Below are 18,896 nucleotides of genomic sequence, written 5' to 3' on the forward strand. Positions count from 1 at the left end.
ATTAGTCTACTAGGGCTGCCATAACACAGCACCACAAACTGCGTGCCTTCGGCAATAAACATTTTTTCCCCTCGGTTCAGAGGCCAGAAGTCCAAGATAAAGGTGCCAGCAGTGTTGGTTCCTAGTGAGACCGTTCTTCTTGTCTTAAGATGGCCACTTTCTCGTTGTGTCCTCACATGGACTTACCTGTGTGTGTGTGCGCGGAAAAGAAATCTCTGGTGTGTCTTTCTATTCTGCTAAAGCCCTACTTGTTTGGGCCTCCACCATTATACTTTCATTTAACCTTAATTACCTCCCTTAAAGACCCTGTCTCTGAATAGTCACATTGGGTAACGGTTAAGGCTTCAACATATGAATTTTTAGAGGACATAATTCAGTCCATAACGGGTATCGATTTAAATTACATTTCCTCAAAGGTGCTTGGCCAACATCCTGCACATTTACTTCACAGCAGTTATTGAGATTTATGATTATATATTTATTCATATGATTATTTAGTATGTAATTCCCCCACTAAACTGTAATCTCCCTGAAGAAAGGATCATGTTTGTTTTGTTTACCACTTCTCTATCGTCTTAGCATACAGTAGACACTCCGTAAATATTTACGAGAGAATTGCCTGCAGAGTCTTATGAAAGAGTATATAGCAAATGTGGATAGAAGAAAACAGTAAGCACTTTCCTGTCTGTCCCTGGGTGGTGGGAATGGATGAATTAGGATAGTCCCTCCATACTGGTGAAGTGTAACAGCTGGCTCTCCAAGGGATGGGGGAGGTAGTATTCGCCAATTTTCTTGATGGTAATACTCCCAACATAGCTGATTTCAAGCTACGAATGTGACATCACTGAATGCAAAACTGGGGAGAGGTACTCAGTGGCGCAGCGTTATATAATATTTTTTCACCTCAAGAGTATAAATGTAAAATAATTTAGATGCATGTGTTTTGAGTATTCTCTTTATTTTTAACATATTTATTCAAAATTTCTGAGAATTTAACATTTGGCTTTTTCCAGCTCCAGCACATCACTGATGGATAGTCAAATAAAATTGTAGAGGTTGAATGTACAGAAATTTATAATTTATTATTGTGCAGGGCAAGAGGCAAAAATAGTCTAAGTTGATTTTTAAATTTTAGACCTGGATGTCCAGGAAAGAGAGAGAGTGGAAAGAGCAGATCTAAGCAAATACGATACTAATTAATCTTGGAATCTGTTTATTTCTAGAGAAATTCGAGGGCAGTTTGAAATAGAAGTCTCCACTTGTACTCAAAGGAAAGGGCTATCACTTTAGGAATCAGTCATTTGAAGATTATTGCTGAACCAGGAAGGGGAATGAGAGAAAGGACGACAGAACTTTGGGGACATTATCTACATTTTGGGTGCCGGTAGAGTATGTAAATTAGAGAAAGAGATACAGACGGAAATATCCAGAGAGATGGGAGGATATTCAGAACAAGGATCAAATGGGAGGGAAAACGTTACTGAGGTACAGTCTAAAAGGGGTGCGAGTAGATTTCTAAAGTTGACACTTAAGAGTTCATACTTGATTTTGATTTCCAACTTAATTGAAGTTCTACCCTGTCATGGTGTCAGCGGAACCATTGCCTGAGTCACAATTCTTTTTGGCTAATTTTATGTGCTACGTGTTTCAGGTTATTTTGTGTTTGAGATCACTGTAAAATCTCTTCCCTTCCTTCTATCAATTTCAAGGGGGTTATCCGATGTTTCCCATACTCCCTCAGTTGATGTCATGGAAACCAAGGAAGAAATGCTTTTCAAGGAACCCGCATTAGGAATAGTGAAACACTTCTAAAGGAATGTTATTGAGGGGTGAGCCACCAGAAAATTCAACGTATTTGGCTGTCGTTACTGACGCAAGTGGCAGAAAGCAGTGTGAAGCAATGATGTTGCTGAGAAATGTGGTGCTAAAGTTTAACTTCTCAGAAACCTGCATTTGACTCCTTGTTTGGCCATTTACCATTAGTAGTACGACTTAAGGAGCGTTCCTAAATACTATGGATCACAAATTGGAAAAGGAAACTGACATATCTGCTGAATTCCTCCCAAGCACCAAACCCTGTGGTAGGAAGGCACTTTACTGTCATCTTATTTACCATAATAGTATATGGGAAAGCAGAAAGTTCCTCCAACTCAAGATATTATTGGAAATAAGGGGAGAAAGGGGAAAGAAGCTTGAGGGTATAGATTAAAGCAAGATTTTGAAAGCCTAATCCTAAATTATCCAGCAGTGATTCTATCATAATATTCCCACTTAACAAGTTCCTAGTCAGCTTCAGAGGTTGGAGTCTATATCTACAAAGTAACTGCCACCTTCTTTATGTTTGCAAAACATATGTGTGTGTGTGTGTGTGTGTGTGTGTGTGTTTAATTTGGCATTAAGACCTACTAGATAATTAACTGGACTTAATTATCACTATTATGATTTAAGAAAAACAGGAAAACAGGGAAAAGGTTAAGTGACATTCAAGGACACCCAGCCACTAGTATTTGGGAAAAAGATCTTGAACTTCCTGGTCTTGCTTCAAGCTAAGAGAGAATTCTAACATTTAAAACCCACAAGGACTCTGCATCTTAGAGAAAAGGTAACACATCAGTTCATGGGCCAGCTCCTTCTCTACCTTCCATATGAACACCAAGATTGAGCAGTTTGTGTTTGGGGGAGAAAAGAAATGGGTTTTTCACAAATCATAACTTCTTTTTTTTTTCTTCCTACAATTCATAATTTAGACTCAGGCAAATATTTGATTTTTTTTTCTCTCTCATTACCACCATGAAGATGTTGATATTGTTTGGCGCAGGAGTTATTCCTACCAATTTTGCAAAGTTCTGTGGTATCTGTCTGCCAGAATATAGAACCATGCATCATCCAGAATTTGGAACGGTTCCCAATGCATATTTCAAGAAAACATCCCTGCTATTATCTAGAATTGAGACATACAGAGCTCAGTTATAAGGCTTTACAGAGTGGTTTCCATGAGGTCGTATCCAGTTAAGAGTAATGCACAATTAGGATGAAGCCAATTTAGAAAGACAACAGAAAAAGAAAAAAAAATGTATTACTTGTGGTCTTAGAACCTGCCAAACATGGGGCTACCTCCCTTTTCCAGGTTAAGTCTTGCTGAGTTTCTTTTCATTGTGACGTGATGGCATGTCAGGAGATCAAGACACGGAGATAACTCAGAGCATTTTGGTATTACTCTGTTCCCTATAAAACACTTTGTGGAGCAGTCTTTGGGTATTCTCTGCATAGTTTTGATCATATGTCAAATGGAGGACTTCTTTCACTGACTGGAGAGTCCTGCTTCTTCAGTAGGCTTACCAAATCTGGATTGGCTGCTCATTATATAAGGCCTCCTCATCCATTCACTTATTTTGCCAATCACTCATCCATTCACTTATTTTATAAACACTCTTGAACACTGACTGCACACTTGGTGCAGGGCACACAAAGATAACAGAAAATGCAGTTCCTACTCTCGAGAGATGCTCTATTTTTTATGGATGATGGCCCTACCAGACTAACTAATAATACGTTGCGACTAGGACTGTAATGGAGTGGTATTTAAGACACCAGGGGATCTGGGACATAAGGTGATTAATCCTGCCTATGGGTCTGCGAGTGGGAGGATAGGGAGTGTCAGGGAAAACTTGCCATTTCACAGGTTTATGTAGTAGAACAAGATAAATAAAATGGAACTTCGTGCTTCTCAGTGCATCTATTCTGTTTTGTGCTAAGAAATGTGCTATCATTTCTAAGACTCTGTGTCCCAGAAGTCTTTTGCATTACATCTCAATGCTACGTCACTTTGTAGTTGAAACCTTGAATGGAGTCTTAGAATCAGCATCCAGAGGCTGTCTGACTAGATACTGAAGGTCATTTTTTTGTGTGTCTGTCAGGACATAAAAAGATATAAGCAATTTTTAAATAGTGGTTAGATCATATTCCCACTTAACCTAGTCTACAAACAACAGGGCTCCTGAGTGGAAACTGGATTTGACCTATGCTGCTCAGGAGTTAAATAAAGGTATTACTTGTTACAAAATACTCACTGCCACCTTGTAGCCATCATTTAAGTTGAATTGGGCACCGTCGGGCACCGTATGCTCATTAAACTCCTTCATTTTGAGTTTTGGTACATTCCTTGCGCAAGTGCCTCAGTAGGCCAATGAAAGTTTCACACATAGCTCTCAGAGCCCACAGCATGATTTACAAAAGCCATTCTTTCTGTTTTGCAGTTCCAGCCTCCTCAATTCCCCATCCTTTCTGTACTTTAAATCTTGGTTCAAATTCCACATCATTCACAGAGCCAACACACCTTTTTTGTGTATGTGTATTATAAATAGTTATATAAAATACTCATCTTAATTGATAAGTTCTGAGCTCTTTAGGATCTAAGTCATCTTTAACGTTGTATCTCCAATGTTACTTAGCAGAGTACTTCATTGTTCATTGAAAAAAGAAATGAACGGATAGACAAATAAATGAACACATAGATAGATGTATAAAGACAGAAAACGTGGCATGTAGCAAATGAAGGAGGCTGTTGCTTGGTGTCTAATACCTATTCCTGTTGATTACATGTTTCCCAGTCAGGTAGACATCCATGACCAGGAGGAGAAAAACATTTTGGATTCAACATACTTGACACATAAATGGACTCAACCTAAAGAGTTTGATAAAATAAGAGACAGACAAGGCTTACCTTGAGATTTAAGAACACACATGTGTCATTTTGTTAATATTTTTTTCAACACTCGAGGCATGGTTCAGCTGCCTGACTCTGTGGTCCCGTTCAGTCAGTTAGATTGTCTCTTTGGGACAGCATGTCGTGTCTTTGTGCTTTGTTGACTCTCTCGCTTCTTCTTTGAATCGGTTTCCACCAACTGGAAAATGACCCAGGAGTCCAGATGTAATGGAGTTTAAAAGATGCCTCAGAGCTTCTTCAGTAACAAAGATTGAGTCTTTTATTTTCCCGCAGAGAATACTTGGATTTCCCCTGGAATTTCAAAATATACTTAACTCTGGAAGAAAAGGGAGTAAAAACTAGGAACACACCCACACTCTCTAGTGATTTCTTTTTATTAGAAATTTCTTTCCGTTGAGAATACCCTGCACTATATTTAGTGTGCAACATCATTTTAATATTTTAATTACATACTTCCCACTAGGTTGATTTTACAAGTTCCTTGCTGAGTTTTAGAATATGAAATATTTCAAGTTGAGTGATTTACTAGGTTTTTTTGTTATTTAAATTAAAATAGGCTGAAATGGCTTGCAAAAAGATATAGCTGAGTTAGATCTTTACCAATTTTTTAAATATCTTCTATTATAAACAGCCTAAATGTTTTTGTTTTCATAGCAGTTTCAAAATGATACCTACTTTGTGTTATGTGATCAAGGAGCATAGCAATTATGAGTCTGATATTTTTACATTTTGAAACCAAACTACTTTTATTTGGTATATTGACACCTGGTTGTGGTGACTTGATAATACTTTTGACTTTAGAGTGCTACAAAACTATCACAATAGCCATTTGAGTAGAATTAATGACAAAACCTCCTTAATAAGAATATTAAAAATAATTTTATGTGTTGGTTTCCTGATTTATTGGGACTTTTTTTCTCTTTGTTTTCTTTGTAGTGCGGGAGTTGGCCGGACTGGTTGTTTCATTGTAATAGATGCCATGTTAGAAAGAATAAAGCATGAAAAAACTGTAGATATTTATGGCCATGTAACTTTAATGAGAGCCCAGAGGAATTACATGGTTCAAACAGAAGACCAATACATCTTTATCCATGATGCATTGTTAGAAGCAGTGACTTGTGGAAATACCGAAGTGCCAGCTAGAAACTTGTATGCCTACATTCAGAAGCTGACACAAATAGAAACGGGAGAGAATGTCACAGGAATGGAGCTCGAATTTAAGGTATGGTATTGGATGTGATGTGGTAATTCAGGAGCGAGTCATTCTGAGATTGTCTTTGAGTAGTGGCTTCACTTTCTTAACCTTTCAAATTTTTGCAGTTAACAAGATTCACTTGACCTTCTCCTCAGGTGTCTGACTATAAAAGACTTTCTTCCTCTTCCTCTTTTCTATGCTCTGCTTCCTAATAATATCTTGAGCTTTTTTGTACCCTAATTTAAACTGAGGGCTCATACTCTCAGAACATAATATTTAAAACCTCAATAGGCTATGTGGAGTCCACTGGGTAGAAGTGAAAAGTAGTGCAGTTTGAAGAGTCATTTGCTTTAAACAAATGCATTATATCTAAAGAGGAAATCTTGGGTACGTTACATTCACACCATAGGCTAAAATTATCTTTGTCGGATTTTTCCTTTTTTCTATTTAACAGCGTCTAGCCAGCTCTAAAGCTCACACCTCAAGATTCATCAGTGCCAATCTTCCATGTAATAAATTCAAAAATCGCCTTGTTAATATTATGCCATATGAATCCACAAGGGTATGTCTGCAGCCTATCCGAGGAGTAGAAGGATCTGATTACATCAATGCCAGTTTTATTGATGGATACAGGTATATACTCTTGTTCCCCTGACAGTCTAAAGCTTTGATATTTGCATGTGCCCTAGTTTTATAGCTGGAATGAACTTCATCTCAATTCAAAGCATTTTTTTTCCTGCATAGGTCAGCATTCAGTCCCTTGGTAATTTTTATTATTATTATTTTGGATAGGAGTAAGAAGGAGCAGTAATGGAGTTTTTAATGTGGCCTTCTGCTCTCTTCTTTCAGAAGCCATTTGGACATGGACAGAGTTAATAAAGAAGCTGTTTTCATAAAGAAGCATATTTCATAAATTTAAGTTTGTGTAAGAGTCCTTTCTACCAAATGAAGCCACACAACTAAGTGTTTAAGCAATTTGTATGACACATGAAACTGAGCTATTAGCATTGCGCTAAAATTTAAATGATAAAGATAAAAACATACATCATAATATCAACAAAACAATTTCTTTTGCAAAGTCTACAAACTGTATTACATATTCTTATTTGATTACACAGTCTTAACAAGGATTTAATGCAATTTCATTAATATGTTTTCTTCTTTACCAGGTGTGATATTTATACAGCAAGTGTGAACTTTTGCATGTTCTCTGATTGTTTTAACACACAGTTTTCATTCTCTGTCATTTAGACAACAGAAAGCCTACATTGCTACCCAGGGGCCCTTGGCAGAGACCACCGAAGACTTCTGGCGGATGCTCTGGGAACACAATTCCACCATCGTTGTGATGCTCACCAAGCTGCGTGAGATGGGCAGAGTGAGTGTCTCCTCATAAGACATTCACTTCATGGAGAAATGATGACTGTATTTTAATAACTCAAGTGCCAGCATCATTTCTTTGAAATGCAGAGTACTCCAGAAACTTTCTGGGGCAATCATTACTCTAGGTTGATATTTTTAACTTACAAAGCCTCAACAAGTTCTTTCATTATGCCTTGAAGAAAGATAGATAGACCTCAGTGAAATACAGTCATAGAGGCAAATAAGTAAGCAGATGCCCCTGTTTGACTTATATCCTGACTCTCAGCATATTCTTATTTTCTTTTGCTCTGGACAAGCTGGAGTTTCATGAGCAAATGTGCCATCATTTCTCTGTATGATGGCATTTGACTTCCTTTCATCTTTGAGGCAGATTCTTACTTGCCCATCTTCTACCCCCATTGAATAAAGTGTGGGAAAGTTACATTGCTTTTCTAAGGTAAACTCAGATCTATTTTTTTTTAATGATTATTCTAAAAAAAATAGTATTAGAGACTCGTAAAGACATCACTTAAATTCAGTAGATGCAAGCACTTTGCTATATTTGCTTGAGATATTTTCTATCTTTTTTTTGGTATAAATTACATGGTAGAAATGCATCTACAAATCCAATTTTTAGGGCCCACAGAGAAGAGGGAAAGAAAAAACTAGGACAGTAACTTGACTATTCTGATTTGGTCATTGACTCTGCAAGACTTAGCCAAGTCATTAAAATGGCCTGGGCTCCAGTTTCCTCAGCTGATAAGGAAGTTTGGACCAGATCAGTTCAGAGGTTTCTTTCCACATTCACACTTGATGGTTCTCTTCATTCTGAACCACAAGGGCGTAAGTCTGCTAAGGCAGTACAGTGCATGATTGACATGGTCAGCATTATGTCCGAGGACTGATGTAATTATTTGGATAACTCGTAGGTATGAAGATGCTTACCCCATTGAAGTATTCAATTCAGTGGATGTGTATTAGCACCTAATATATGCCAAGTACTGTGCTTGAGACCATAGGCAAGTATTGAACCACATGACTTTCTTATCCTTGGGAAACTTAATGGTTTCAAAGAGAAAATGAGTCACATGCAATTGGAATGGCCTTGAATTTTGAAATTTTATTAATGAGAGAAAGAAATTAAATACATACATAGTTGATAGGTAATACTTTATTTACATTTTGTATGGTTTGATATTAATCTTCTCTCCTTTTAGGAGAAATGTCACCAATACTGGCCAGCAGAACGATCTGCAAGATACCAGTACTTTGTTGTAGATCCCATGGCTGAGTACAACATGCCACAATATATCCTAAGAGAATTCAAGGTCACAGATGCTAGGGTAAGTTGGCACACTCTTATGCTCTCAACTGTTAGCTGCAAAGTAGTCTAAAGTGCATGTTCGGGAGAAATATTTGCCAGTGACCATATTCTCAAAACAAAAAGAAATCACCCATCCTGGAGATTTTTTTTTTTTTTTTTTAAATGTATGAGAAACTTCCTCTGTCTGGCAAGTGTTCTCACAAACCCAGGCTTGGCTTCCTTTCAAATGTAACATCTGGCAGCCTAACTTTGGGGATGCACTTGGTGAGTATATGTGCTGGGAAGAATTGTACTGATTGGTTGGCTGTGCTTACATTCACCTTCTCAGCTCTTTCTCTTTGGAACTTTTTTGGCTTATTTATTACTTGAGGCTGTAAATATGTTGTTGTCTTGCAAAGCCCTTTATGTCATGTGGACTTGGAGGTTAATTTGGTATGATTTTAAAACTGCAGAGCAAATGGCATTTTTTAGAAGAATCTGACAAGCTTTGCACATTCTAATTTGATTGTTGGCATGGTTTATTCCTCGGTGTGCTAATGTGTCAGTCCATGAGAGCTGTCCACCCACGACCCTTGTTGGCTAATTTTCATTCTACATTTCTTGTCTAGATAGCTGAGTCCAAGGTTCAGCTCTGATGTAAGATGTTCTATGCATAAACTTTAATATCTTTGCCTTTAGCCACTTTCAAACCATGATTACAAACACATCTGAGGAGAGAAAGGGTCAATCCAAAGCCCTGCTTTGTTTTTAGAACTGTCACAGTGGTGGGTTGAGTAAAACTCCGGTGTACAGCTATTTACTTGATCCATTGTTTTTTCTGGAAAGTGGCTTTTTCAACCAACACTCATGTTTAGAGATTGTCTGCTAATCCCCAAAGCTGGGCCCTGGCTGTCGACCTAAAGTGAAAGAGAAATTGGTTAACAGGCTGGTTGGCCCAGGTGACAGACCTGTTAATGCCACAAAGTCTAAAGTCTCAACTACTCTGAAAGTGACTGCACTCAAAGCAGCAATTAAGTTCTGAGGTCTCATTTTTGAGTTGCCCAAGTAAGCATGCCTTGGTGACCCATCCCATTGTTTAAAAAAAAAAAAAATATATGCTTTTTTAAAATTTGAGGCAAGTTACACGAGTAAAAATATTAAGTGCATTCCAAGCAAACTCACCAATTATTTCTAATGATAAAGAGTAAGAGCCAAGCTCTGCAAATGGCAGATACCTTCTTTACCATCCCTCACTTGCCCAGGTTAAATGTGATCAGAAAATGCAGAAGAAACATTGAACTAGAAACTCATTCCTGTGTTTGTTTTTTAAAGGCTCTCTGTGGTTGTATAATTTTCCTAGCTGCCATAACATTTGCTGTTTTTGCTCTTAGTGTGTTTCTAATCTCTACTTCCCAGTTTTGAAAGCAATTGGCACTTCACAATACAGTATTATTGAACATGTAACTTGTAAATGGAGTCAGGTGGTCTCTCCTCCACATAGTAAGGGTTTGTGCACATGACCTCTTCTTGCTATTAAAAGCAACGATGGTCAGAAATGACATCCCCAGGACATCCAGAGGAGGACTAATCTGCATTACTTAGCCTCTGGCTTCCCTTCCTATGCTTTTCAAACCTTTTCTAGAAACAGAAAAGGTTTGAAAAGCATAGGAAGGGAACTTGGTAACCAAGTTCGTTACGGGCCCAAGCACGATTTGGCGTAGTCATCAGTGTTCTCCTAAAGTTGATGTGATGTTCTTGTTTTATCTCCATCCCCAAATGATACCAGTCAGGAATATACCCGGTTCCTGTGGAAAACATCAGACTGGTTGATATCTTGAGTTAAGCCATCCCCTTTTTTGTACGACTGCATGAGAAAGATGAATCTGTCTGCTTACCCAGAATCTTGGGAACATGCACATTTATGTCCAAAAGAACTTTAGTGGGGAAAGAGGAGATACAAAAATAGAAGGGAGGAACAGGTTGAAATCTTTACTGGGAGCAGAGCCTCTTCACATGGGACCAGTCCCCCTAAGCTTGTAATTTAGGTTCTCTCTCTCCCTCCCTTTCCCTCCCTCTCTCCCCTCTCCCTCTCCCTCTTTTCTCTGATTCTGGAGAGAAAGGTGATGGGCATAACTGTTGTTCTTGCTTCTGTAAACAGAGGGTCCCCTTCTGCTTCTGTAGTGCTTCTAAAAACACTGTAAAATTCCAGAATGGATCAGAAATGCCTTATTGTCTTTTCAAACTATTTATATTTTAAGAATCAGAGCAATATTGCCTAATCACTGTAGAAAATAAAGATTCCTCTTGCCTCTAACTTATTTTCTTTCTGCCTTTCAGTTTGTGTTAAAATCCCCATAGAAAGCTTAATTCCTGTAGTCCTCCAGGAAGAGTCCTTTTTCAGAATAGAGCATTTATTTGCTAGGAAGCTCTTTGATCTACCTGACGATGCCTCACTTCCTACTCAACAGCATAGTCAGTCACATGATAGCGCTGTGTCCCCTGCCATGTCTGGGAATTGTATGCCTCTCTGACATGTGTCCATCTAGGTTAACAGCAGCTACCTAATTTCTGTCAGATCTTTTCACTGTCACTATTTATCATTTGTCAATGGTAGAAATAAGCAAATATGCCACATGCAAAGTTATTGTGTCAATAGCAAAATCTCTGGTCTGGATGACACGCCTAGATTCTCCTTTCAATATTAAGAGGTTATTGGATTCTGAGATTTTTGCTTTTGAAGGCAAATTTTGGGTCTCAGAAGCTTTTACTAATGTGAGAACTACATGGCTCTTTACTAATAAAGTTCGTAACTGGGTATTGTGAGAGTAAACAGATTTGTAATCTAAATATATGTGAACTTAGTGTTCATAGAAGATAAAACAGACACAAATGTAACTAGATTTCTAGTGAAATATCTTTTTAACTTTTTCTTCCCTTTTGTCTTTTTGGAAAAAAAAAAACACCATGCTTGCCCTTATGGTCTGTGCACTGGCTGAATCCTCCTGGCGTCCTTCTTTGTGGCTGGGTTTGCGGCTTTCTGCCTAAAGGACGGTCAGTCCCGAACAGTGAGGCAGTTCCAGTTCACTGACTGGCCAGAGCAAGGAGTGCCAAAGTCTGGAGAAGGATTTATTGACTTCATTGGCCAAGTCCATAAAACAAAAGAGCAGTTTGGCCAAGATGGACCCATTTCAGTCCATTGCAGGTGAGTTAAGAATCAGGAATGTTGAGTTTCCACTTGTGATTAGGGTGGTGATAACTCTAAAAATGTGTATTATTGTGTATTCACTGTCACTACAAGCTTCTAGTGTAAATCTGCGTAGTTGAAATTTTATTTTCAGAAATGTATTGTAAAATCTAAAAGCAAGGACTCATTTCTTTCCATAAAGTGAAAATAACCCGAGGAAGATTTTCATCTCCAAATTTTACCTCTTGTAACAAAGAACCAGACTGTTTTTCCCTTGCCTATTTTACCTTAACAAAAATTGTTGGGACATCCCCTAGTGATAATTTGTTCAGTTAATCATTTATTACTTGTTTTGCTTTCATAGCATTGCATTGATAACTATCTTCCTGTATCTTTCTCCTGTGTTTGTCTTCTTGGGAAAACCATAAATAGTTATCAAGCTTTAATGACAATACTAATTCTTATCAGTCAATAAGTGATTAGAATAGTACCTCAGTTAAAATCGCAGTTTGTTTGAAAATTGTGGCTATATCCAAAAATAAAGCACCTTCAGTTAATTATTTCCAGTAGTTTCCACAGCATTTTATAATTCAAGTCATTGAAGTTAATAGAAATGGCAAGTAAATGGTTCAGAAAGGACACTCATCAAAAATTTAGTACTTTTTGGAAAAAGCAAAAAACCTTCCAGCAAAGGGAATTCACCTATTTTTAGTTAAACAAATATATATTTTAAGATTCTAGCAACTGTTAAAGTCTTAGATTCTAATCTCTTTATGGTCAAAATCTTGAGAAAATTTATTAAATGATTTTACTTCCAAAAAAAAGACCCACCCAAACTCCAGTTCTTAGTGACATGGGAGACAGTTCTCAAAATAGGAGCAATCATAGACCTGGGATTCAAGATATTCGAATTCTAGTCCCACTTTGGTCATCATGGTCTGACACTAGGGAACTTTCTCTGGACCTCAGTTTTCTCAGCTGATTCCTGAGATCCTATCTAGCACACTGATTCCTAGGCATTATATTGTATATGAGAATTTATATTTATACATTTGCTTTGTGCTATTCAAAATCCTTTGCTCCAACCAAAGAGCATGTAGGAAATGACACATGGACTCAAATATTCAGACAAAGTGGATATTTTTGGAGCTTGAATTACCTGAATATTCCCCTTAATTTTCCATATAATTTGCCCAAATGCTAATTCAAATTTTTCCAATATAAACTATAAGGAAAATAATATGTTTAATCCATATTTTTAACTTTAGACATTCCTATAAGTATATATAGGTGTATGTGTGTGACTTTTCATTGCTTTTGTCATCACAAAATGATTTAAACATGCCTATAGTATAAATATTATGGCATGTTATTCATATATCATATGTATGTATACATATATCTTAAAGACTTCCAGTTATTTTTTCTTATCTGGGACTATCCTAAAAAATACCACTTGTTTATAACTTATTAAACTAACAAGGTAAAGTCAATAATGCCAAAGTTATAAGGGCAAGGTCTATCATTTTCTCGAAAGCACCCAGTAGAAAGCCAGAAACTCTCTATTTTTGTTACATTTGAGCAATCAAATCAAAGTAAAATAGACGCTAGAGTACCTGGATCATTCAGCAAAAAGATCATAAAACACAGTCTCTCAGGATTAAGAGATTTTCAAGGTTAAAAGAGGGCTTCAAGGTCATCCACTCCATCCTAACAGAGAGACTTGACTACTCCTGGACATCCTCAGCTACTTCGCAAAGACTGCCCATGGATTTTTAAAAAGTCTTAGTTAACATTTCTGTTTGGAGTCTTCAGAAAACCCAGTTTATAAAGGGACACACTATTTATATATGCCTGTCAGCTACATTCTAAGTAAATGAATCCATCCATTTTCTACAGCCTGTACCCAAGCGTTACACAGGCCGTTTAATTAGGATCCAAAAATGTCGGGATTTTTCAGATTATTCACTGTTCTCCTCATTACCTAAGCCTCCAGATGCTTTCCTACTTCTTAAGAGCACAAAAGCTATGAATTAATTTTCTTCTCTTGCTGCACTGAAGATTCTGGAATTATCTTAAAACAATAAAGAAAACAGAGAAAGATTCAAAACTTTGTTAATGTGGTGAAAAGAATCCTGATGTTTTAGCTCCTGAACATCTAAAAATGGTAGATAAGTATATAGTTCATTGGCTCTTAACCATATTTTTTCTTTTACGTTAGAAACCCCTTGTAGAATCTGTTTAAAGTTATATTTCGAGAAATAGAAAATATATACATATATATTATTTACACAATCCATACATATAAGATATTCATAGATCCTTTTTGAAGACTGAATGAGGATGCCATATCAAAAACTCTGTTATAGAACCTCATATCAAAAATACTATCTAAATTTGAGTAGTGTATATGCCAGATGATGGGGCATCCTGCACAGATTTTAAGTGACTTACAAGAAGTGAATAATACACTAGAATACTTGAAGATGCTCAATTTATCTTACCTTATCTAAATTATTTCATACTTTAAAAATATGAAGGAGGCAAGGTCTACAATTTCAGGATCTGCATGAAGAGTATAAATCTATATTTTAATTACCGTTCCTTTTATATATTTATTTTACAATATTTATATTTCTTGATTACTCCAAAATGACATATGATCCCAGGTGAAAAGACATTTTATTTGATAAGACTTATTTCTAATTACTTCACTTTCATTCTCACATGTTAGCATGACACGTTATCCCGAGTAATTGTAAATCTGACACCACATTTTCCTGAATGTTGCTGTGGAAGAACTTGATGTGGTATGAAAGCTGGTAAACATATATCCATCCACTTCCAAGCAAATGTAGCCAAGACCTAGCATCTCATCCAGAACTGTTGCCTTTGTTTCTGTGACAGTGCGGGCGTTGGAAGAACTGGAGTCTTCATAACACTGAGCATTGTTTTAGAAAGAATGAGATATGAAGGAGTTGTAGATATCTTCCAGACTGTCAAAATGTTAAGAACACAACGACCAGCCATGGTACAGACAGAGGTGAGAAAAATCTCCATGACTTAGTTTGTCACATCTCAAGAGCCAAATAACAGGTTTTATTAGCCAGGACCAATTAGAGACCAGAGACTCTCAAAACCAGAGGCAAAACACAGGAAAATATTGTGGGAGAAGCATCAAATTGTTTGAAATTTTTGAACCTTGTTTTTTCCCTCTTTAAATGGGAGTGACAGTGTCAATGTCTTAGAGTTTTGGGGGGAGTTATGTGAAATATATTGGGTTGAACCATGTTAAATTGTCACTATTTAACCATTGTTGGCCTATGAAAATGGCAATCTTATATAATTCATTATATTCACATTTATGTATTTACACATATGTATACATAAATATATATAAAAAGCACAATGCCTGATATGCAGCAGATCCTCAGCTTGTTTTACTTCTCCATTCTCTTTCTGTATACCTAAGTGTTAGAAATCAGCTGCTCTGTATTTCACTTCTTAATAATGGCCTTTTAAAATATTTTGATCCTGGATAAACCCTAGAAAAATTAGCCCCCTATTTTCTATTCCAATACTTAATATGGAAATTCTCATATTTCTCAGAATGTGTTCATGATTTAGCCAGTCTGGCCTATTGACTATTTATTTCTAAGGATAATATGAGTGATAGATTGTGTTTGTTTTTCAAAAGGCAACCAAGTTGTATAATTTATGTGTTCCTAAATTTATCACTCACAGTATCTTTCAGACTTTGATTTCAAAATAGTGCAAGCATTTGGCTTGCAATACTCAAAACATTGTGTCAGCTTGACAAACTTAATGGGTGTTGGGGGTGACAGAGGGAAATTGGACGTTTAAAAAGCCTTAACATTTAGCCAAGCAACTTACTGTGACAAGATAGAAAAGCAAACTCCATTTATTTTGCATTACCATTTTTATTGTAGAAAAATGCACATTTAAGCAAAATAGAAACTATCTACTTTCAGCCCCATTGGCTACTGAAAATAAGTTTCTCTTATGAGGAAAATCCTACTTTTTCTCAGCCCTTCTCATCTGTAAATTATAATTTTTCCATCTCTCCAGCAATGCCCCGACTTATTTCAATATGACCATGTTCTCCTCTGTCTGAAAAAGGACACATTTCACACCGTTTTATTTTAGAGTGGGCCTTTTTAGAACAGACAACTAGCAATCATACTGAATTAGGCCAAATGGCACAGGCATTCTTATGTGGGCAGCCAATCTTGTGTTGCCATTTTCAGGGGTTGAAATCTTAATGTCCAGCACGCTGTGCAAAATGGCTTTGTGTGCCTAGTGTTCCTCACCAGTTACCTTTTGGCTGCCTTCCTCGCTTATATAAGAACATCAGAAACGATGTCAGTAATTCTGATTGTAGGCAGCAAAGTCTGCTGTCTAATAAGATTTTTTTTTTTTTTTAATTTAAATTCTGTCGGTAGTAACTCAGAAGATAAATGAATCTAGAATTTCCTCAGGACAGTGTGTGTCTGCATCAGCTTCTCTTAAATACGCTGAGAATTAGTTATCACAAATGAGCCAATAATTTTAAGAGATGACTGTGACATATGAGGAGTTCCCATATTCACAGTGGCGATTGCTTGATACACCTTGGAGAATGGTTCACATTTGTCTGGAAGATAATGTTCACTTGAATTTTCACTACTTGGAATTAGGAGACTATTTCTGGTCAAATTGATTGGTGAAGTTAATAAACACCCCATGTGGCTGGTCGTTCTTTGCTCAGTAAAACCGACTGGCCATCGGATTGAATTGATTGATGGAAGTAGTGATTTTTGTCCCCATCAAAAAGCAACTTTGTTTCTAATACTGATTTTCATTCTGTTAAAATCTCCTCTTTCTCACCATGCTCTGTCTCCTGCAGGATCAGTATCAGTTCTGCTACCGAGCCGCACTTGAGTACCTGGGCAGCTTTGATCACTATGCAACGTAGAAACCCCTGACCCATTTTGGATTTTTACTACAGGCCCTTCAATATCCATGGAGTCTCTTCTGAGCCATACAGGGCACTTGAGAAGTCCTTCATAACTTCTAGGTAACAACCACTTAGTGGGACTATTACACACAAAACAAACTAAAAACAAACTCTTCCGGGTGGACCAAGAACTCAGTTTAATAATCTAATCCGAAAAATAATAAAGAGAATCCTGACTGATGAGGTACCTGAGGATTTTATTGATGGATACCTCAAGGATTCAAAATAAAGGGAAGAAGAAATCACAGCAAAGAACCACCATCTTGTTCAGGATTGCTTTCTAGGTGCGAGGAGGAAATAGAGTGTTGCAGTTTAGTGCGAGCTGTTTGCTGGTGTGGCTTCCTTCTCACGGTAAAATGAACTCTGCTTCGACATTACCCCTTCCCACCATATTGCTCATAATAACATTTTAGGGGAAAAGTGGGGGGAATGTTTAAAAAAGAAAGTCTTCAATTTAATTTTTTAGTATTGTAAAAATACTGCTGACCTGTGCTTCATTTTTAACTGTGCAAACTTTTTTTTAACAAAATGTATCATTCGATAAAGTGGATTTTAAAAAAGGTTACATAACTCTTCATTTTTTATTTTTAAATTGTAGGTTTTTTTAAGCTGTAGAACTGTTATCTGTAATATTTTACTGTAGAAATATCAAATAATTTGAAAATTTGCACATTTTTGTGCAATACTCGATCTACAGTATTGGTCTCTTCAGATATTACTATTTACATTTCTGTTTGGTTTTGGTTGATAAGAAAGTACCCGTTCTTTTCACATAATCAAAGAGAACTTTCTTTTTTTGGAATCAACAGGGAGGCGCAAAGTATAAAGTTGCTGCTAACATATATACATATATATCCATATTTTATAGGGGTGTCTATGTATATATATAGACAGTGTGTTCACATGAAATGATAGATATAGCTATCATTCAGTTCTTCCATGATTTAGTATTTTTAAGGTAGACAAGCTATTGTAAACATCTTTTTCAATTTATTTTATGACATGTTGGTATTTCTTAATATCACGAAAATTTAATTTTTTAAGGGAAATGAGGAATGCACATCAGTGATTGTCAAACCTCACCCCCTAATTTCCTACCCAATGTCACCCCACCCATCTAATCATATTCACAAATACCATTTTGTTAGGCTGCCAACAAATTCAATATTTCTAACACTCTAGTGCAATAAAAAATTATTAAATATCTAAGAGGTGTGCATGTGGGAAAGGTCAGTGCATATCCCTTTAGGAGGGGAGAATGTTGTAATATATCAGCTATCAAGTTGTTTAAAAAACAGTGTATTCAATCGTATATTGTCTATAGTATGTGCTATGAAATTTGCATTTATGATATGTAACAGGGGCAAAGCCAAATTCATGTTACTCTGTTCAGTCAAACATTTTGTGGCATACAGCATTCCTGGAAAGTGCTGTACTTTGTTTTCTTTTGGTTTTAGTTCTGCATTTAGAGTGCCTTATAATTGATGCCTATTTTAATAGCATTTCTTTTTAGCTTTTGGTTCGTATTTCCACTAGTTGTTCGTATATGTTACTCTTTCTATTAAAGCATTATCTGTTTACCACATGTACGAAAACTCTTTGAATAATATGCATTCCTAGTTTCCAACCAAGTCGGGGACGTTAGGGATTGTACCAGCCCAAAGCACTTGGATAATCAGGGCCCTTCTTCCATTCATAATTGTCAACATCAGGAAAAGCTATTTGTTTTATTTATAATCCCGTCCCAAATTTATTCTGCAACACCCAGTAATTGTACCAAACTTAGTAACCAAACATTTAAAACTTCAGAATATATTTGCTATTCCATTGTACATATATATCTCCCCAAATTTTACAACATAATTACTATAGGAAGCCATGGACGATGGCATGAGTTTGCCATATCTTACACAATTTTAAAGAACCCTCAAAATATCCAAGGAACTCTTAAAGAGTTTTGGTATAGGTATATTTCGAATTAATTTTAGCTCCATTGATGTTCTGGCATCTGATTTTTGTTTTCTGCATTTTCCCATCACTAACAGAATGAAATCCAAGAGACCAAACACTTGCAAGCATCGTATATGAGCACTTTTGTAAAAAGAAAAA

At 36.6% G+C, this 18,896-nt stretch overlaps 1 protein-coding gene across 17 annotated transcripts in view; it reads left to right on the top strand.

Annotated features, from left to right (window-relative positions):
• Positions 1–18,896, top strand: part of PTPRD (protein tyrosine phosphatase, receptor type D) — a 468,668-nt gene extending 449,772 nt beyond the window's left edge. For all 17 annotated transcript variants that reach the window (XM_025051481.1, XM_025051483.1, XM_025051482.1 and 14 more), the window contains 7 exons: positions 5,663–5,948; positions 6,376–6,554; positions 7,173–7,299; positions 8,501–8,626; positions 11,634–11,788; positions 14,678–14,813; positions 16,677–18,896. In XM_025051481.1, coding sequence (XP_024907249.1) covers positions 5,663–5,948; positions 6,376–6,554; positions 7,173–7,299; positions 8,501–8,626; positions 11,634–11,788; positions 14,678–14,813; positions 16,677–16,745 — 1,078 coding nt within the window. In that variant the 3' untranslated portion in view covers positions 16,746–18,896. The remainder of the gene's footprint in view (positions 1–5,662; positions 5,949–6,375; positions 6,555–7,172; positions 7,300–8,500; positions 8,627–11,633; positions 11,789–14,677; positions 14,814–16,676) is intronic.

The sequence above is a fragment of the Pteropus alecto genome, unplaced genomic scaffold (assembly GCF_000325575.1).
Source record: "Pteropus alecto unplaced genomic scaffold, ASM32557v1 scaffold95, whole genome shotgun sequence".
Classification (NCBI taxonomy): Eukaryota; Metazoa; Chordata; class Mammalia; order Chiroptera; family Pteropodidae; genus Pteropus; species Pteropus alecto.